This window comes from Strongylocentrotus purpuratus, unplaced genomic scaffold (genome assembly GCF_000002235.5).
Source record: "Strongylocentrotus purpuratus isolate Spur 01 unplaced genomic scaffold, Spur_5.0 spur5_scaffold_20, whole genome shotgun sequence".
In the NCBI taxonomy this organism is placed as follows: Eukaryota; Metazoa; Echinodermata; class Echinoidea; order Camarodonta; family Strongylocentrotidae; genus Strongylocentrotus; species Strongylocentrotus purpuratus.
In genome coordinates this window covers 40,378,022-40,400,286 of record NW_022145606.1, presented here as the reverse complement: position 1 = coordinate 40,400,286, position 22,265 = coordinate 40,378,022, and the positions used below count along the sequence as shown (strand labels likewise).

The following is a 22,265-nucleotide window of genomic DNA, read 5'->3' as shown; positions in this document are numbered from 1 at the left end:
CCCCTGTAAATCTGCGCCTTGTTTATGATCTGCGTCTCGGGCAACCAGCCTTTGAAACTTGTCTAAAGGGATTTTGCAAATATTAGGCATAATAATTTGTGTTTCTTTTCATCGCTAAGCTTAGTCTTATGGGTGCATTGTTAAAATACTGGTCAGAGAAAATGATCTGCAAGGTCCTTTTCGGGATCATTTCTATGCTATGGCTTTGTCGCAAGGTGATATCGAGGTGCCATACGGGAGCACATCATTCTAGTGCAATGCGTATGAACGAAGTATATACGGTCAACGGAGCTTCTTCTAGGATGTTGCCGTAAAGCTCAATATGTTCGTAAAGATATGATGACCCCTATTCCTATTTAATAAGTGCCATTTTTCCTTTTGATAAGTGTCTTTTTGTTTTCCTTTCTGATAATAATCGCCCTTTGATAATTCCCCCTTTTTACTTACATTTCCCATTGTCTTTACACAGTTTGCCATTTTTCGGTCATCTAAAGAACTATATATTTGGTTTTAAACAATGTGAGCAGCTTGTTGTATCGTATCAAGTACCCTATTTATACCCCCACAACGAAAGGCAGTAGAGCAAGGGATGGGGCAAGGGAACAATGTCCCGAATTTCATAAGAACTGTGCCGTTTTTTTAAATTTCGCCCTTTCACACTGAAATAATTGCCCTTATAAACAACCATTACATATTCTACTTAACTGCTAAAGTGGGCTTCTTCAAACCTTTTACCATGTGAAACCCATGAATTTTCACTTCATAGACTGCTTAGGCGATCAATCGTACTATGTTCAAGAATACCAATATTATAAAAGGGAGAAGTTTTCAATCTCAAGACAGGCAGGTGAAAAGATAGAAAGCGAGATAGAGAGAGAGAGAGAGAGAGAGATAGGAAGAGAGAGAGAGAGAAAGAGATAGAAGGCGATATGAAGAAATAAGAGTGTAAAGGAGGAAGAGGATAAAGAAGAAGACAATGATGATGATGATGAAAAAGAAGAACATTCCCTATCCTGCCCTATTCAAAATTGTCTTTATTAATTTGCATTTCATCCATCTAGTGAGAGTGGTGTCCCGGTGAGCCCCCCCCCCCCAAACAAAACAAACAAAATAATAATAAGAGGGGAAATGCCACTATTAGTGCTTAGACCCATGCTACGTCATTAAAGTGATGCCCTGTGTTTTCATATAATGCTAACTAATACAAAACATATAGCTTTGTCTTTATTAACAATCATCATTATTAAATAAGGGACTTGAAATAGTAAATTCGCTAGTTGATGTAATGATGTCTGAAAATTGCTTCCTTTTTCAGAATGATGTTACTAAGGTCTATCAGTTAAGCTTCGTGTTATATACTGATAACAAAATTAGGGTTCACTGTTTCTTACAAGTCATTTTCTGCTTTCTGTAAACGGTTTCCTACTATCACCTCATTATAACTCATGTATAGGAAATATTTAAAAAAAACATGTTAATCTGGAATGAAGATTACCCATTTCACTCTGTCCCGATTCATCTTTAGTCAACAGACCCCAGATAGAGGATGATTGAATTCAATGATGCCTTTGGGAAAGAATTCCTGATGTTTTACAATAATATACATCATTACCTAGATTAAAATAAGAACCAGAAACAGGAATTCATCAACAAAACTGACAGTTGTCAATATGAACAATAGAATAAGACGTATTCCCAGTGGGACATCTTTGAAATACAGATTTTAAGAGACCAACGCTCTTGGTCTTATCATAACCCAGAGGTACAAAGAATATTACATCATTTATATGTAAAATCCGGTGAATATGTTAACAATACACTTCTATGTCGTTGAATATTATTATTCTTATCGTAATTCCATTATGCTTTCTCGTTCAGGATGGTTGCAGTTATGTTTGTGATTACTACATTACCCACACTGATTGAGCTACAGTGCAGCTGCAGCTGACATAGTGCATTGCCTTGTACCTGACATCAAGTTTTTTTTTCTCACATTGGATGAGTTCCAGTGATGACTACACTCTATCCGGTCAAGTTGTCACGCTGCATTGCCCCATACCTGATATATACCTGATCTACTTCCTGGTATTTGTTAACCCATTCTCTACTTGAACCGGCTTGTTTCTGTATTAAACCTATGAGGAATATGTTAAATCAGTAGTCAACGTGTTAACTTCGATGAAAAATGAAGTTAAATTTATTTCATATTCATGTTTAGATAATGTAGGCCCCTGTTAACCAGCTTAATGCAGTGTCATTGGTAATCATGTTAATGAATGTAACTCATGCCGAATTTCCATCATCGTACTTGGAATAATTTCACTCTCTATTACAGTTTTTCAAATTATCTAAGCAGCAGGTTGTTTTTTACATTTTATAGAAACACTTATGTCAATATCTTTAGTTTAAACTTTTTATGAATAAAGTGTAATGATGATCGACGATGTAGATTCATAAAAACCCAGCTGTTTGGGAAATGTTGTGAGAATTTTGGAAACGTACGAATATTTTTTTTTTATAAAGTTTAATATGGTTTTAGGTAAACTCATTCAATAATTTGTGTTAATTTGTTTTGCTTTTTCTAAATCGTGTGAAAACTACTTAAAACTGAAATGAGACAATTTCTCTAATCTTTGTACAAACATGAAACTTGTATATGAGATGATTTTAATGACGAAATACTGCAGGAAATGCATGCTTATAAGTTATAGCTATTGTGAATCTTTAAACATATTTTATTTTACACGCCCTCAACGCTGAATAGCCCCCCCCCCCCAATCGATTGTGGGAGAGATGAATAAATGAGAAACAAAACGTGAACTAAACATGTAGTATCTTTTCAGGAAAACAGGCACTTCCGGTTTTCACGCAAAGACGTGCCCATACGCCTATCTGTACGAGAGATAGAAAACAAATATCATTTTGGATTGGGGTGACGAAAAACGGTTTAACTCATATAAAAAGGTGCGTTGACAACCAGAAGAAGGTTGAAAAACGCTGATCCAATAGACCAAAGAAAGCCTGGTGCCCCCCCCCCCCCCCCCTCCATGACTGAGCCGACCCTACACCACTGGTAGAGAATCCCCAAGTGTACCCAGTTTATTTTATCATTTGCCGTACAATTATGTCCTATTCTAAGCACTTCAATTCTTACTACAAAACCTCGTTTCCCACTTTTAACAATGATTACAGAAAAAAAGTAACGCCGAATCTATTTTATTTGTTTCATCAATTTGTTTGTAAGTAGGGAATATGTAATTAGTTATGATCTAACCGACTGTGTATTATGTGTACTTGTCCATATTATCTAAGTTTGTTGAAATGATTTTTAATACATGTAAAACTTGCAATGTAATTTAGCTTTCGAGCTACCATTTTGAAGTTGTCTAATAAAAAACCATTCTACTACTACTTCTACTTTTATTGAAACGACCTCCTCTCCTCTGAATCAATCTGACCTTTTTTGTTATTTTCCAAATTGTACTTTATTATACCGAATTAAAGCTTATCTGCCGTAGTTTACAGGAGGGATTAGACCGCTCTGCAAGGTCACTGGACAGGTGGTTATCTCATCAACTCAGCTTTCAGTTAACATAAGAAAAAGAGGATCATGGGGGACCAATGGTCACCGATTAGGCATTGTTAGTTATATAGAGGGCGCAAGTAGCTACCAGTAGTGCAGTGGGCCTTTAAACTTCTTTTATTGCAGAATAGAATATATCAATAATTAAATAGGTGGAATGAGAGTACATGTGGCAAGGGTGAATGCGCGAGAGATAAGTCAACGGCCCTGAGAGGCTACGGTATAACATACAGTAGTACAATATTATTTTCTGTTAAGTATTTTGGTCCGTTTAGTGCAATATTTATGTTTGTTCATTTGTCTCATTTTCTTTGGTTGTGGTCAATTACGGTTATATCGTTATACAGCCAAATATTTGTTAATGGCCTTGTATTACGTTTGATATTATTCATTATATTGTCGGAACATTTATATTGAACAAAATGCAATTTACATCAGTACTTCACATCATCATTAACATTTGAGAGATTATACCCAATGAGTTCAATGGAATGCATGTAGCTAATTAATGTACTTGTTGTAAAAATGAACGTATCTGAATTATGAACCAACTGTTATATTAAATGTACTACATGTATATATGTATATATATAAATACACACACACACATTATATCATTCATTATTCCGACAATTATACCTTGTATATTCATACACACATTAGTTCATTCATTAGTTCGACAACTACACCTTGGATTGCAACTAGAATAGCACTATTTATTGTATTGTTAATAGGTTTGTGAGACGAACAAATTCTCGAAGTTCATACAAAAGATGCATCATGTGTTGAAAGATTAAGTAATTGTGTCTGAAAGTAATTGCTTTTGTAAGTGATATTTCCATTCAGTCAATCTTTACAGCTGCATACGATACTCAAGTAACATTATTAATTTTTAATATTTTATTCTTTATCGATACGCATTTTACCAAAATATGTAGTTGATAATTTTAGGAGTGTATACGAGTTGTTCGATAACACTTGTATTAAGTATGGGATTGCCCTATAGATGAAGTAGAATGCGTCATTGGTAATTCACGCAAATACAGTACACATCTTACTCATTTAATGATTTAAATATGATATAAAATTGATTTTGTATGCGGCGTAACAGCAATACAAAAAAAAAGGAAAAACAAAATGTAAGCTGGAAACAAATGTTGTTTTAATCGTGGTGGTTTAAGGAAAAATATTATAAATACATATGTGTATGTGTTCTGAAAAAGGAAAATAGGAGAAACAAAGCAAAGGCATAAAGATACAATGGAAATAGTAAACATTGATTTCATTACAACTCTTCGACAATTAAAACTTACACGTATGATATACTGTATGTACAAGAAGATATATAAACATTGAGTTATTAGGTTATAGCAAGTAATCAATTTGGTACTTTATTCCCGAAATTGCGGTAAAAGCAAATATAAATGTTATCACAGATGTATAAACAATAATATTGATGACTCTTTCATTAAGAAGGGATGAGTTGTACTAGCGCCACCTTGTGACTGCTTTAGTAATAAACCACATGACTATGATTTAAATAACTTAGAATGGAAGATAGGAGAAGGACCTTTTAAACTGCGATCCTTTAGAGACGAAGTAGTGGTGGAAGGGCAAACCAACTTATTGCCGAAAATCCCAGAATGGCGGTTAGCACGACCACAAGTGTCTTTCGAACACCATGGCAAAGTGCAAAAAAAGGAAATGCCTCCATTTGAAATAAAATCGATTGTTCTAGATAGCATTGGAAATTCATGGAATGGGTTTTTACATATATATACAGATGGTTCTAAACTCGAGGATGGGAAGACAGGAGCCGCATTTTATGTGTCTCATTATAATGTGGTAAATTTTTTTTAGATTATCCCATGTCTGTATTATGAGAGCAGAACTAGTGGCCATACTAATGGCACTAGAGTGGATTAATACATTTATTGAATCCTCTTCGGTGGTAATTTTTAGCGACGCTTTGTCAGCTTTACAAATGATCGATTCATACTTTATTAGATGTGCTATTGTAAATGAAATTTTATCCATAATTAATATTTTGCAGTTTAAGGATGTTTGTGTTGCTTTTGAATGGATTCCGTCACATTGCGATATTAGGGGCAATGAGATCGTAGATCGGGCTGCCAAAAAAGGAGCCATGAAAAGGTGTATAGACATAGTTATACCAAATACAAGAAGTGAATTGGCAGCCTCTCGTTTGATCCATTATAACAAATTATGGCAAGCAGAATGGGACAATGCAGAACACGGTAGATTTGTATATGCTTTGCATAGCGACGTTTCAAAGCCCATACATAGACAAGGCCTATCTCGCAGAGAAGAATGCTTGATACAACAACTAAGAGTAGGTAACTGTAGTTTAAATTATTACCTTTTTCAAATTAACCAACACGATACTGGTCTTTGTGAAGTTTGTCAAGAAGATGAAACAATTAAACATTTTATTTTCTATTGTACAAAATACGACAAAGATAGACGTCTCTTAAAAGAAAGGATTAAATTGAACAACCCCAATCTGAAACAATTATTGATGTCTAACCCAATTTTTACTCGTGAATTATTGGGTTACATATACGATACTAATCGTTTTAGATAGCTTTTAAAGCTATCAGGGATCCCCTTAACTTATGTCGATCCTGTAATAATATATAAAATGAAGTATTTGCGGTTTTTCCATGAACAATTGCAACTAACTCCCATCTCGCCTTTTATGTGCATTTTATGCAATTTTAATATTGCAGCTTTTTTTTTTTTTTTTTTTTTTTTTTTTTTTTTTTTTTTTTATAAAACCATATCACTATTAATTTCATTTCACCGAGGAAAGTCGCTCGTGGGCTTGATTTCCGAAGCCCACGCCAAAACTATACACGAAATTGACTGGCGCAAATAATCTTTGAGATTGAAGAGCGCCATCTAAACGAAGAACCAACCAACATGAAAAACTGTGCAGTCGATACCCGGGAGACAACGTGTGACTGGTGCATTTCTTATCTTCACTAAGGTATCACAGCTATAACATTTTGAGAGTTGTAATCACTACACTTAGGGGATATTCAAATTGGCAACACCGGTAATGTCACTGTGATGTAGTGATATACAATTTTCCTATTCGTTCCAACACAAACAAATACGAACATTTCATTTATTTGTTGAATGGATGACTGAGAGGAATCTTTTTTTTTCAGAGGATTTGTAATAATAAGATATCTGTGATGGATATTTAGCAGTGCCCCAAGGGAGAGGGCATATGGGTGAAAACTATATTGTGTACACGACAAACAGGACAGTTGTCCTAATAACTACGTCACAATCTATTGGCAAAAGTGCTGACTTGAGAAACGCATTTATCTTATTTCAAACTTTCATAACTCTTTCATTATGGGCGAGATTTATTTCAAACGTTTGCCATTGAGATTGGCTAATTTGTTTACTGTCATTGCAATGAGGATTGGATTGCTCCCTTCCCCTTGCCCATATTGGAGGAATGATGTAATAAATATAGTTTATCCAGAGCGTGATGGGGGGGGGGGGGGATTTCCAGTCCGTAGATACTAACTGCGCATGGGTAGAAAAATGTTATTAGTACCAAACGCGTAGAGATAACAACTGATATGAGGTCATGCAAGTTATGTAATCATTATTCATAGATGCCAGTAGTGGATCTAGAAGAATACATATACAGGAATGGGGGCCGGGGGGTGGGGGGGGGGGGGGTAATTGAAGAAATTGAGTATTCGGAAGCACACAAAGGGGGACTTATCCATGTTTAAAAGATCTTTTGAAAGGATAACAACCATCTATACACAGAATTTGGCAAATTTGCTTTTAGTAGGTCACGACATGGCGTATATATATATTTTTTGGTGCTAGCCCATCAAAACAGTTTTCATCATATTCAGCCAAACTCAATCCGGGTTGGCCAAACTGTCCTACAATCAAGGGTACTAACAAGGGATTAGAGTACCTATATATAGAGAGTAGCGACAACTTGCGCATTGACGCCATTTTGTTTCACTCGCGCGCCCGGTCTACCGCGCGCGCGCAGTGCATGTATAAACTTTGAAGTGCATATACTGTGTTGTGTCGGCCACATTTCAAACACAACTGTGCGAGCCAGAAAGCAACTCGCGCTATTGTTTGTACTGTATCTCAACACCCCCCCCCCCGTATATGGAAAAGTGGGAGGGGGCTGTATGTCCATATACAAGCTAACCTAGCTTGCAGCCCCCAAACCAAAAATTTTGCTGCTCATAAGAGGGGTAGGGGGGGGGGGGGGAGTTAATCAGCATGCAACCATAACCCACATCATAAAATAAAGACATCACTGGCAAAAACAATCCAACCCATCCCCCCTCCCTTTCCATAGACAATGCCCATCTCGCTCATAAAAATGAGAATTTAAAAAAATTAAAAAAAATCCATGCACATCTATACACACATTATAAACATATCCTCTCATACATCTGTTTACTCACAATTCCAGACACAGAAGTATACCACCCCCCCCCCTCCCCTCGACACACACACACACAGAGCTCCGAGTATAAATTTCACACAAAGTAACTTTGAAATTGGGCAATTCTTTTGTTTGTTGCTTTTTTTTCTTCAATTTATTTCATGTTATAATACATATACATGTTCCTTCTCGAAAAGACATCCTTTTCAACAATACATAATGGGTATGGTATTAAGATATGTAAGAAAAAAAGGGGGAGCAATGTAGACAATGATATATGTATTTCCCCATGAAAATCATGTCATATTATCCTTGCCCAGTGTCACAACTTTACCTGAACATGTACTTTAGTTCTACACGTAGTGATGATTCAATTTAAACTTAGAATAGAAAATCTGAATACCATTGCACATCTTCTTCAATTCCAGATACTGCACAACTTCTCCCATACCATTCCAGTATAGATATACATTGTGCCCTTTTTTTAAAAGCGGTATAAAAATATGCTCGCCCTGCATCAACTTGATTTTCTCCAGGCAAGCTCCAAACTCATGTCTACATGTACATCCCTGACATGACAAAACAACTTAAAAATTTGGAAATTCAGACATTACACAATGGGACTGTCAGGATCATCAATTACTAAAAATTTTACCAAACATAACAAACTGGAATGTGATGGGTATCATTATTTATCTGAAATGTATAATTCAACTTTGCTTAAACAAGCAAATGTACATAATCATGAATTATGCAACAAAACACATGGGCCTACTGCAATTTGCAAGCAACAGCGCAAAAAAATGGGTCAATCTCTACTTGCTCAAGGAAATCTTCCATCATTGGAATGGTTATTTCACAAAATGAACAAACAGAAACAAGTCTATTTGGCCAAGTTTGAAATTGGAAACTAAGAACTTCAGTTTATGCCCAAGTACAGTACAGTGGGTCCTCATTATAACAAACTCCTTGGGACCAAGGAAATTACAGTTAACCTTGCATAACTCGAAGTCACATAAGTCAATTTTCAAATCAAATTTTTTGACCAAACTATACAAAACATGTGTTATTTACATTTCCTATGTCAAATTTTGCATACATGTAAGTCAAACTATTTCTTGTGATCCCAACAGATTTGACTAATGCAAAGTTAACTGTACCTCTTTATATCGAAACCTTGTTATATCAGGGTTAAAAAAGAATAGAATACAAATAAGCAGGACCAGCAAAATTACCTTTTCATAATTAGAGTTTCTTTTAACAGTGCTCTTTATAAGGAGGTTGTAGCATATTGTTCCCAAAATAAGTTGTGCTTTCTAAATGAAAAAGATGGTTCTACTGAATTTCTTTCATGGCAAAGAACTGGCAAATAAATATTACAAATATGATATATCTATCATCAAGTATTTAAAGGGAATGTGTCCACTGCAAACACCTTTACTGTATATTCTATGAATACCTTTAAAATGTTAAATACAAGAATAATTTTTGAGATACAGGGAAAAAAAAAAAACCATAAGTCTTTGTGAGAATAATTCCCTTACAACGCTTGAAAGTACTTTTTTTTTGCTCTAAAAGTTAACAAAATGTGATCAGAATTGCAAAATATTTAGGATAGCACTATTAAAAGAACATTCTTTTCACATCAGAATGTCATTTTTCAACACTCCTTTTAAATACTATATCAGGATTTCTCTTAAAGCAATTATAATGTAAAAAATTAAAGGTACAGATTTACATCCTCTTTGTATCAATACTCTCAGACTGTTCTTGGGAACAGATAATCAGAGTGATATCAATGACTTGTATCACAATATTTTTGCATACTTAAAAAAAAAGTAGTTTGTAGAAATATACATTTGTTTGTCCTGAATCCAGTATAAGGATACACTTTACATGTATACCTACATGGTGTACTTAGCTCAAATAAAAGTTAATATTCATTGCCTAATTGCCCTCATACATGTATATTCACCCCTTCAAGTGTTCAAAACTAGAATGGAAATTACTTATTGCATGCTTGATTCATTTCACTTTACTTTTGCGGCTAGCTTCCTCATTGTCATGCTTTTGCTACCCAGTTCATTAAACTTTTTTGATGATTCTTTCTTACGATTGCCGGTTTGCTTCTTGCAAAAGAAATGTAGCCGCGATGTGATAAACTTCGCAAGAAGTTTCCTTTTGATGTTATGGCAGTCTGCAAACTTCACATCTTCAGTTAGCTCTTGCGCTCGTTCTAGAAGCACACTCTTCACATTTTTTTCATCCATGAGCTTGTCTTCAGCCTCGCGGAACATCGCTTCGACAGTCAATATCATCTTGAATGTCTTGTCTGACACACGAAGAAGGCATCCAGTTTTGAACTCTTTCAGCATGGTGAGCTGTGCATCAGGATGTGTGTCTTCTGTGTCTTCCGCTGTCACCTCACTCATGCAAGTTTCGCAAGTTGTCTCGTTCTTCTTAACACTGGTGGCACAGTAGCCTACAAGATTGTAGAGGCTAGCGCGCTCTGCTGGAGGAAGACAACTGACATCGGGGTTGTCTGACAGGATGATGCCTGAGACTTCGACTTCCTCTGGGACCTGCACGTCCTGTTGCAGGAAATCAGCAAGGAATTCGCCATCATCTTGGCTGTAACTCCCTGAACGTGGCAGCGTGAGAAACTGGGCAGTGCTGATGAGTTTCAGGGCAAACTTGAATTCTAGTGGGGATGGGACCGGCTTCCTCAGGCGAACGACAGAAAACAGATTTTCCAAACAGTCTTGTGTTAGTCTACCTGTAAGAAGGTATTTGTGACCAGCATCAAGAAGCTCCTCAGCTAAGCTAAGAACTGATGTAGTAGTCAAGATGACCCCGGTTTGGCATGGCTTCCAGTCACCTTTACCTATCTTCATCCCCTTGAACACAGCTATGACATCTTGAAGAAATGACAGAGTTTCCTTGTATTTATCTGGCTTCATCTTGCTAAGGGCCAAAACAGGATGACGGCTTGTCATGATCTCGAACCAATGGTTCACCATTTCGATAAACCAAGCTGCAGTACGATGGTCTGCACCCCTGCTTTCTTTGTTTGCAAGGTAGATGAGGGCACTGCTCACATCATGGCTGATCACATGTGTAGCGCTGGACACTTTCATTTTCTCGAAGTGAGAAGGTGCAAGTTTGGCCTTGGTAAGCTTTGGTGCCAGCTTCAACTCGTGGTGCTCTTGGAAGCATGCAAGGTCATGAAGGGGGTAATCACTGACGATGGATGAGCGAAGATGATGGCGCTCTACGGTGTCTTTGGAAAGAACAAAATTCTGCCCACTTATTAGAGCTGACTTGATGTTTTTGAACAAATGAGGAACATCAGCGAGAAAATACAGCCAACCTTCTGTTTCATGCGGGTGAGGGATTCTGTAGACTGTCTGGCAATGTTTACCGCATATTATCCCAAACGACTTCCACATAGCCCGATTGGCGCTACCCATATCACTTGTTACTGCTTGGACATGCAGGCCGGTGTCTGCTGCACGACTGATGATGTCCAGAATGATGTCCTTGAAGACGGTTCCATCTGTTGAGCCACTTGTAAAGTGATAGCCAATCGTTTGCTTCCAGCGAGAGGTAACTCCACCGAGCATGAACACAAGCGCATGGTCAGCACTGCCACAGTGTCTTGGCAATGTCACATCGCCTACAAGGTGACCACTAGTGACATCATACTCGACTTTTTGTGTCAGAGACATTTCGTCTAGTGTAAGACAGCAAAGTCGTTCTTCCTTAGTCAGACCATCAACTTTCAGCTTCAGCAGTTCAAAGACCTGCGTCAATACACCTGGCTGAAAAGACATGTACTGTAACCTCCTCTGAAGTGTGCGTTCCGATGGTAGTGGGTATTGCAGTTTTAATAGGACTTTGTATCCTGCAGATCCGCATGAGAACCTCAGCTGTAGGGCCTTCTTAACTGTGGCTGGTGACCACTGTACCCCATTCATAGCCCGTCGTGACATAGCGTTTAGCTGATCTTTCCCAAAGATTCGTGCTGTCCGCGATTCCTGTTTCAGTTTAGCTTTCTGAATAGCTCTATACTGTTTCTTTGTTTTCCGAAGTTCAGTCTTCAAGGCCTTGATTCGCCCTTGCATTTTCATTCTTGGTTTACTTGGTGGTACACTTGATGTGGTGGGGTAGTTCTCGTCTTCTGTGGCAGTGTCTTCAACTGGAATAACAAATAACAGAGGAGAGAAAAAATTACAATAACATAATAAGAGAACAAAATGTAATTTGTACCCTTCATTTTGAGACAAACTTATGCAAGTTAATCCCTTTTCTAAATCACATTGCTAGCATGAACATCTTAAAAGAGGCATTTTATACCTCAAAATCCTCCAAGAAATGAATGAGCATAATTTCATGAAATTAATGGAAATTTCACATACCAGTTTCCAAATAGAATAAATGCTAATTTTTTCTAATCATGGAAACTTGTATTTTTCAACAAATGAAAAAGAGGCCCTAGTTGTAGTAAAACAGATTTAAGGGACAGCATCTCAAATAATGGAAAATTATTGATCTTTTTTATTTGTGTGTATGTGTGTGTTGGGGGGGGGGGGCATTTATCTATTTGATTTCAATGAACATTCTAAATGAATAAGAAAAACAATATGCAGCTGTTTTTGAGTATAACAAAAGCAGTCTCCTCCCCCCCCCCCCTTATGTAAGACAAATAATTTTTCACATGTTTTTATACAGCCCTGGGGAGTGTTTCATGAAGGGTCTTGTCAGTGATTTTCAGTGACAACTGTTATAAGCTACTGAAATCCATGCATCTGATTGGCTGAGAGCAACTTTGTTAGTGAAAATCACTGACAAGACTCTTCATAAAATGCTCCCCTGTACTTACGATAAACTGCATACATGCAATCCTACAGAATGAAGGCACACATTTTGTCTTCTGGGCAATTCCACTGGTTGGTCCAAAATAGTGAATGTGAGTAACCAACTTCTGAAGTTTTGAAGCTGCATTTACTACTCTAATATATACATGTATGTGCAGTGTTGTGAATAAAACTCATTTACCTTTAAACACCTATAGTCAGAGAACAGGAGATTAAGAGGTTACTCAATATCTCTCTAAATGTAACGTGAGTAACCATGGAATTGCCCTTCTGTAGTTTGGACAAAGGAAGTTAAAATAACGACAGTAGTTTGATGAAAATGATTCATTGATTCAGTACGTACCTGAACTTGAAGTTGATGTTGTTTTGTCTGCTGGGTTAATACAGTAGGTATGGTCAAAGGAAACGCACAATTTCTTGGTAGCACTAACAGCGTTTGGTGTACAGGGAAGGCGTTTCAGAGGTCGCCTGGGCTTCAGCACACTGCGATGGCAGAATATGGTTGGTACCGCCTGCCATTTCAGTTTTTTCTTCCCATCTGCTCTTCCATTTTCAAATTGTGATTCATCGAAGTGAATCTGCAGAAAAGAAGATACAATTTTGTTAATTCTAATTACTCCCTGGTCCTAAATGTAGGTAGTGCTATAGATTTCAACAAATGTCACTGCATCTTGTCACCCCCCCCCCCTTCACATCACTAGGTCAGTTGGGAGAATATTAAAGTTGAACTTCTCATTGTCTGAAATTTAATAATTTTTCATCGACATACACATGCTGATTACTCTAATACAAAATCCCCTAATCTACTTTAACTAACTACACTTAGTGACACTGACAAATACAGAATCTCTGATGAAATCTCCAGTGGTGCTATGTTGGGTCTCAAGAAAGAGATTTGATCATATATGAACAAGGGCTAGTGTCGGAATTCAGGAGAGCAGTTTTCTCTCGTCCTCCTTTGGAGTGCATACTTTGTATGACAGAATCTCTTTGTTGAGACCCAGATATTAGCACCAATGCCTAGATTTTATCAGACATCTCACTATTCCACATCAAATAGTTTTGATTCTGTTGCATCACCAACAGCACATGCGGATACGCTAAAGTAAAAAGCCACCATTTTCAAATGTGAATTACAAACGGAACCATGAAGACCGAAACATCTTTGTTGTTTAAAAAATTCTGAAACTCATTTTTTTGCCTAGATCTAAATTACTTTTTTTGACATATTTTTTGGTAAAAAAACTGGGTCAAAATGAAAATGTGATAGGCAGATTCTTCATGAAAAATTACACCTGATTGTCTACTTTTGTTTTCATAACATTTTTTGTCATGATCCCCACATCAAACAAATGGGCTTCTGATTTTAGAGAGGAAAAAATTTGGCTGAGAAAAAGGGCCTTATTGTTGGCGTTGACTTGTTTTTATTGTCCTCTTGTTCAGTCTCCCAAATCGGCCGTGCCCCTCTACTGCCAGTCTAGCGTTAACAATTATGAATTAGGTTTAAGTTAGATCATATAAGACTGGAGTGAAAGGATATTCATTTCTTTTTAAATTTGACTTTCAACTCTACTGCCAGTCTAACGTTAACAATCAAGTTAAGTTAGCTCATAAGACTGGAGTGAGAGGATATTTTTTTTAAATTTCACTTTCAACTCTGAAACTTCAAATTTGTACTCTGTCTTAGTAAGAGTTCAAGAGACCCTGAATCAGGTTACCTAGCAATTTCTTTAATTAAATCTTGGTTAGAGTGATTTTGTGTCTGTTTTAAAAGAGTGCAGCAGACACGTTTCAGTGGCAGTGGCCAGTAGTCAGTACAGTGGCAGTGGCAGTGCAAGAACCCAGAAATTCGAATCCACTCTCAAGCTTTTTAACAATAACATCTGAATTCTTGCCATTATTCACCATTCATGTGTTTATACAATCTAAGACTAAAAGTCGGTTGTTCTTTAAGGTTTAATAAACATTCTGTTCAGTTCTGGTTGAATTCTGTAGACCAATTCAGACAGAAGAAAGGCATGCCTATTCTGCAAGTTCAAGTTTACATACATAACCTACACCGATATTAATACATGGGACCGATATGGCACTTCTTACCTCGCACAAACAAGATGAAGAAGTTGGTTTCCACCCCACTCTGCTCACTTTGTTCTCCCATATTTTTCGTCTTTGTGGATCTGCGGGGAACCTATACATCTTGTACCCCTTCTCCGATTTATTGCTGCACCCGAAGGCGCAACAACCTGTCATTTTGTCGTGTTCTTTAAATCACTGACTGTCAGCTCGAGCTCGTTTGATATCACGGTCGCGGTAAGCGCTGCGCGCAGGCTAGGCTAGCGCTGCGCTGCGGAGTGAAACAAAATGGCGCCAGGAGTCACGTGACCATCAAATTCCGGTCCCCCTATGTCGCTACTCTCTATATATAGGTACTCTACAAGGGATTGTTGTCGAGCGCCCTCTTGCTATGTTCATCGCTATAGAAAGATTAAGCTACGATTAGGTTTTCGAAAATACATATGACAAGGCACCACATAAACATGCAAATAACACATAGTGATATTTTTAGCTAGAGCTCATCAAAAAAAAAATTAGAATAGTAAAATGTCAGTTTTTAGCTGTTCCTGAAACAGCATGCTCTCTTTTATATAATTTAACATTTTGAAGCTGCATTAACTTATTAAAAATTGTGCTCTTACGGTGTTCTGTGGGCTATATTTTTCTGATCTTGGATGTGCAATACAGGGCCCGGTTGCATAAAACTTTTAACGTAGCGTTAAGCCCCTAATTTAGCGGTAAGTCCAGAAACAGCGTTAAATTTAAAGTTAGCGTTAACTTTCCATTGCATAAAGAGTTAACGTAGTTTTTTAGCGGTAAGCTCTTCAGAAACAGCGGTAACTTTACTACAGCTATGAAGGTAGCGTTAACTACCATCAATCAATTACGGTAAGCCTTCATTCCAAGATGGCAGCCATACTACATGCCATACAGCACGCCGCTGCTCGATCTCCGGAGAGAGAGGGTATTTCGCGATCGGAGGCATCCCTTGGACCTATACGACGACGAACAAATGTTCAAGTTGTATAGGTTCAGCAGGCAGGGATGCCTCCACCTGATCAACAGACTATCCAGAAGGATCCAACATAGTACAAGGAGAAACTAAGCATTACCCCCAAGCTTGCAAGTTTTCGTCGCTCTTCGTTTTTTCGCCACTGGCTCTGTGATGGATTGTACTAGCTGCATCCATGGCATCCACATCTCCACTACATCCAGAACGGTACGGAGAGTCGCTCTAGCCCTCTGCGAGCTCCGGGACGAGGTATTTATTCATTTTTAAATGTTTTTATGGCATGAATATGATCCATTCTTAGGCTTTAAATCCTGAATTAATTATGTGAATGTGATCATTTCACTTTTCATGGTTGAATTGGCAAGAAAATCGCACATTTTTACCGATATTCATTCCTTAAAATATATACCCAGTACAGTGTTCATGAGGCAAAACCCCATTTCGGTAGATATATGCCTTAATTCGAGATCTTTTATCCATAAATGAACTTTTTTTAAATAAGTTCTTTCAAGTCTCGATTTACAAAAAAAAAATAGCCCTGTCGTTGCTATGGGGTCCGTCTACCGTCTGCAGCTAGCCCAGCACCCGCCGAGCGACAGCCGACTGGCGTATCGGCTGCGATGGCACCGCAATTTCCCCCATTTACTCTTGGAAGAATCATAATTTTCTTATCCTTATACCAAAAAATATTTAGATGACTAATCTAGATCAATTAAATGGCTTACGGATATATATCAGGGTTACTGAAATCAAATTCACGTAACAAAGATTTTAAACAATTGTTGTTAAAGTCACTGTAGTCTCCACCCAAACGCAACGAAACCGTTTTTTTGCGACCAGTCCCACATGTGGAAATTCATGTAAGGCACGAAGATTTTGTACTTACCCGAAGGTTTTGAGTGACCGAGTCACAAACTTCGAGTTGGTTTAACACTATAGCATAATAATTTGTCAACACGGTACTAAAAAGGTACTCACAAAAGTTTTGAAATATACACGAACGTTTTTTTGTAAAATTGTTCACCTCTGCTGATCGCAGGTAGATCTAGAGGCTTAGCCCTCTTTACATCTTCCGATCCTGCGCCCTGCATCGAATTAAACGTGTAGCGAGAATTATCTAAAGTTAGACACTCAAAATTTTGTTGTGAAAATGAAAGACGGCTGTAGCTATGGTGTTGTCAATTTGTTTTCTTGATCGTGCATATTTTTTTTCATATGATCGTGTCTATACCAGTTGTTTCGAGACGTTTACCAAATGATGAATATAAACACTTTCATACTCCTTACTACCTAAAAAATCCATCTTTTTAAGAACAAATCCAGACGTTTTTTTTTTAATTGATAAAGCAAAATTAAAGAAATGAAACGGCTGATTTGTAATAAAAAATGGGCCATTAAATATGATAAAGGATACATAATTAAAAAGTTATCTTGGATTAAAACACGTGATATGGCATCATAGTGGGAGTTTTTTCTAATTTCATCAAATCACTGCTGTTTATATAATGTCTTATTTGAACTATATCAATAATTGAACATGAAACACTTGACTTATTACCTCCCCCTGAAAAAAATTCCCTTATCATAACAATTCGTTATAGTGAATTGACTATGATGAGAAATAGTACTATACAATAAAACATCACTGGTATATCAAATTAGATGAAAAATCATTCACTTTTTTTGTTGTTGAATATTAACGCTATTTACAGTCTATGAATTTGAACATTGCCTAAAGTGTGACATATATGAAAACAATTTAACACATATATACTCTTTACCAACAGGTGATCAAGTTCCCGGAAACCTTGGAAGAAGTCGGAACGGCACAGGTCGATTTTTTCAACCTCGCTGGAATGCCCCACGTTGTCGGGGCCGTCGACGGGACTCACGTTGAACTGCATGGGGCTCCCCTTCTAGACGACGAGTACATCTTTACTAACCGAAAGGGCAAGCACTCCATAAACGTCCAGCTTATTTGCAATGCGAGGTACAAGATAACCAACGTGTGTGCAAGATGGCCTGGGAGCACTCACGACAGCCGAGTATTGAGGGTATGTGATGGTTTTATCAGCATCTCTGATCACTATTATCATCACTGCCAATATCATGATTATCATCCTACTCATCATTGAAATAATTATCACCATCATCATTATCATCATCAATCATCCATTAAGCCTATATTAATAATTTAAATTTTTAATTTAAACAAATTAATGTCACATTGATATTAAAGAAATATATTAAAGTACAATGTAATCTCTGACATCTTTCTCAATTTGTTTGCTATGGACTGAGAGAAGCCCAAACTGTATTTGTTTTGTTTTGTTAATCACATTTTGCAAAGATAATAATAATGATACATTTCTTCATAATTCAATACACAGAACAGTCGCATTGGAGAGCGTTTCGCAGACGGAGAGCTACCTGGCATCTTGGTTGGAGATTCCGGCTACCCCCTCCAGCCTTGGCTAATCACCCCACTACGGGACCCACAAGGCAATGCTGAAAGAAATTACAACAGGCAAGTACTCAATCAATCACGTTCACTCAAATCTTTAAAGTGTTACAAATAATCAGAGAGCCCTTCAATGATTAAAAGTGATGGAATGTATCAGTTTAATAACATAATACCAACTATATTTGTACAAAGTAAATCTCAAAATTTGCACATAGATCATAATACCATATACTTTATATACATTTATAAATTATGTTCATTTGAATATAAATAATGTATAAATTAAAAAAGATAAATAAATATTTAGATCTTATAATAGTATATAACTATATTGGTACAAAATGAATACAATTGTAGTTTTAGTCTTTGTTAATGATGTAATAAAGGAAGAAAAGGTCTTGGCAAGATAATAGCATATCTTATATCGATATTTACAAATGCTTTTTCTTGAAGGGTAAGTTGGGTTAAGATCCTGAGAGATGTAGCATGTACGATGGCTTGCAAAAATTGATTACTACAGTGTTTGATTATTTATTCATTATAATATTTCTGACTACTATGTATACAGGGCACACTGCAGAACACGTGTCACCATAGAACAATTGAATGGGCAATTGAAAAACAAATTCAGGTGCCTGATGGGACAAGGGATCCAGATGTCTGCACCAAGAGCATGCGACATCATAATTGCCTGTGCCGTGCTCTTTAACATCGCCAAAGACCTTAAAGAACCGGAACAAGCCATCGAAGTGGAACCGGATGAAGTGCCACACCACCCTGCAGATCAGAACCAGCTGACTGGCATTGCTCTTCGAGCAGAACTCATCAATAATTACTTTTCATAAATGTCATAACTTGTTTGCAAGCACTATACAGTATATTTAAATGTGAATGTATAGCTTTAATGCTGTATTTTATAACAACAAAATACAGTGATCATAGTTTTCTGACCTCCTAACTAATTTTAGTTGGTTAAGAAACAAGGTTCTGTCAGGTTAAAGATTGACTTGTACCTAACTGATCTATGGAATTTGCAAAACAGTGCAATTTACCATCTTCCCTTAAAGGTGGAGTATACATTTAAAGGCTGAAAATATAAACATGTGTAAATCTGAGAGTAATCAAATGATAAAACCATCTAAAAGTTCCTCTTAAAAATATCGGAACTTGGAATTGTCTTTGTGGAAGTGTTTCTACTTAGGTTCTAATATTTCAGATACTTGTACGCACAGTGGTATGTTTTGTGCCAAGTAAAGACTGATTCATTTTCAGTTTGGTTATTGCAAGAGGTGGAATTACGATGTGCACATATTCAAATGTACTCTTCACATGTATTGTTAACTTTGAAAAAGAATTGAATCATGCACTCAACGGAATCTGACAATAAAGTCTTAAAAATTACCAATATTCTTTGTTTCATTTGGATTCTAGGTCACTATCAACTTTAAACAGACAGGAATAATCTGACATAATTGTGATTCATGCCGCAGATGACAAAATTAGATTTTGTCTGCAAAATGTACAAATTACCTTCTGGTCAAAATCTAAAATACATTGTTTGCTGAGTGGTCCTCTGTCACATCAGCTTATCTGCTATATGGTAGAAGAGGAAATTCCTGAAAATAGCCTTTGAATTCAGCAGGGAAATTTGGCACTTATAAACAATCAAAGAAACCTTGTACGAATTCTCTTCTCAATATGCAACCAATGTAAATGCTCCAATAAAGGAGTTGCCCTATCCTGCTTCCTTGCTTTCAAAACAATCATGGCGGTATGATGTTGGATGTCCTGCAATCTCTCAATATTTGTTTTATTCACATTAATAAATAGGGAGTTTGAGTAACCTAACCTACTAAGCACAAGCGATCGAATAGCATGGCTACAAGTTTCTTTGGGGAGTATTTTTCTTACCCTACATATAGTACACAGATGAAAGTTGAGCGATTTACAAAGTGAAATTGGGAAGACAAATGGAGGCATCAATAAAGGCACCAATAATGTTTGGAAGAAGAGAAAGAGATGGAGATGGTTAGGAGAGAGAGAATGGAAAGGGGGAGGTGAAATTGTACATAGTTTGAAGAATACCAAAAGCGTCTTACCAAATATTGAGCAGGAGAATCTTGAAATGTTTGAAGTCAATGGAATCAAATCAAATAACGGTAAATTTTCTAAAAATGAAAAAAAAAAAAAAATCATTTTGCACAATCATGATTTGATGAAAAGTATTCTGACATGACTGTCAGCATACTTTTCATCAAATCATGATTACTTTTCAGCAACTCATGATTTTTTTTCATCACTTCAAGCTTCTCCTGCTCAACTCGCAGGAGACGCTCTTGGTACTCTTCGTACGACACCCCGTTAGACTTTTTCACTGTTTTTTTTCCACCAAATTTTGTCTTCATCTTCCCCCTTCTGGGCTCCCTCTCCTCAACCATCTCTACCTCATCCCCCTCCACCTCCTCCTCCACCGCTCCTGCCTCCTCCCCCATGCTCTGCAGAAGCTCCACGGCCCCTGCATTTTGAGACAACTGTGAAGAAGAAATGAAAACAAAGCCAAAACTAAATTGTAAATACTATTCCTTTTTTTTGGTCAAAAATTTGAAATGGAAATTGCATGGTTAGGTGTTTTGCTTATTCTCAAGAAATTCAGAGCAGTTGCTCTTTTTATATTAATTAACAAACTAGATGGAATTTTGACTGCGCGCGAAAATGATGCCTCCGCCATAGAGCAATTTAAACAAGTTTGGAGTTTAAATCTCCAGTGGTTCTTGAGATATCATGATAACAATCTCAATGTAAGGAATTTCATAAGTTGACCTCTTTGACCCTTGACCTTTGACATATGTGCTCCAAAATCTAATCAGATCGTCTTCCTATGGTGATACATACTATCCTTAAGTTTGAAGTTTAAATCTCAAATGGTTCTTGAGATATCGCGCTAACAAACTCAATACAAGGAATTTCATAAGTTGACCTCTGTGACCTGTGACCTTTGACCTACGTACTCCAAAATCTAATCAGATCGTCTTCCTATGGTGATAAATACTATTCCCAAATCTTAAGTTTAAATCTTAAATGGTTCTTGAGATATTGTGATAACGGTCAAACGGGACGGACGTACGTACGTACGGACAGACAACCCGAAAACATTATGCCTCCGGCACCACCTTCGGTGGCGGAGGCATAAAAATATGTATGACAATTATACATGGAGTAAAATTGTGAAATAAACAATATAACAAATACAGGAAATATTTGATCAAATTACCTTTTTAAAGAAAAAATAAAATTACATTGATAAATTGTAAATTCCGATACACCCTCTACATTTATGTGAGAGTTTTTTTGACTCTCCTGTAATAATCAATGTTTACCGGCAGTGTTGAAGCTCCAGTCTCGCTGGACTGAGGCAAGATCCCCTCCTTGACTTGTGTTGTCATGGCACTCAGCACCATATCATGCCTTGCATTGAAGTCAAACGCTCCTCCCCCTGGAGATTGAGAAGACAAAACAAGAAAAGAAGAAATAGATAACACATTATAGAACTTCTCAAAGATATATAATTTTTTTTTTTTTTTTTTAAGAATTAAATAAGAAAAATATTGAGAATCATTCAATGACTGTCAATACATTCTTACATATGTATTTAATTTAAACCAAAACAATTACACTGACCTTTAATTAGACTACAGTAGGCATCACAGTGATGATGGCAATTTTAGTGTGATATGTATTTGACATGAAAGATTTGCAGAGTTGCATTGTTGTCAAGATAGACACCTTACCCTGAGCAATGAAAAGATTGC

General features: G+C 36.9%; 2 protein-coding genes across 2 annotated transcripts; one reads left to right on the top strand and one right to left on the bottom strand.

Annotated features, from left to right (window-relative positions):
- The first annotated feature begins 16,145 nt into the window (after positions 1 to 16,145).
- On the top strand, positions 16,146 to 19,673 carry LOC115927726 (putative nuclease HARBI1). Its single transcript, XM_030993948.1, has 4 exons — positions 16,146 to 16,241; positions 17,780 to 18,046; positions 18,383 to 18,519; positions 19,025 to 19,673. Exons 1-4 carry the CDS (start codon positions 16,146 to 16,148, stop codon positions 19,299 to 19,301), a joined length of 777 nt encoding a protein of 258 aa, XP_030849808.1. The 3' UTR covers positions 19,302 to 19,673.
- Positions 19,358 to 22,265, bottom strand: LOC105437423. Its single transcript, XM_030993947.1, has 3 exons — positions 21,834 to 22,265; positions 20,757 to 20,987; positions 19,358 to 19,363 (listed from the first exon to the last, which is right to left on the bottom strand). The coding sequence occupies exons 1-3, from the start codon at positions 21,912 to 21,914 to the stop codon at positions 19,358 to 19,360; spliced, it is 318 nt and encodes a 105-aa protein (XP_030849807.1). The 5' UTR covers positions 21,915 to 22,265.

Excerpts from the sequence above, each read along its gene's own strand:
- LOC115927726 (XM_030993948.1), top strand. The coding sequence starts at position 16,146 with ATGGATTGTACTAGCTGCATCCATGGCATCCACATCTCCACTACATCC. Across the intron at positions 16,242-17,779 it reads TCTGCGAGCTCCGGGACGAG|GTGATCAAGTTCCCGGAAAC; the intron begins GTATTTATTCAT and ends CTTTACCAACAG. Across the intron at positions 18,520-19,024 it reads GCTGAAAGAAATTACAACAG|GGCACACTGCAGAACACGTG; the intron begins GCAAGTACTCAA and ends CTATGTATACAG.
- LOC105437423 (XM_030993947.1), bottom strand. The coding sequence starts at position 21,914 with ATGGTGCTGAGTGCCATGACAACACAAGTCAAGGAGGGGATCTTGCCT. Across the intron at positions 20,988-21,833 it reads CTGGAGCTTCAACACTGCCG|TTGTCTCAAAATGCAGGGGC; the intron begins GTAAACATTGAT and ends TCTTCTTCACAG.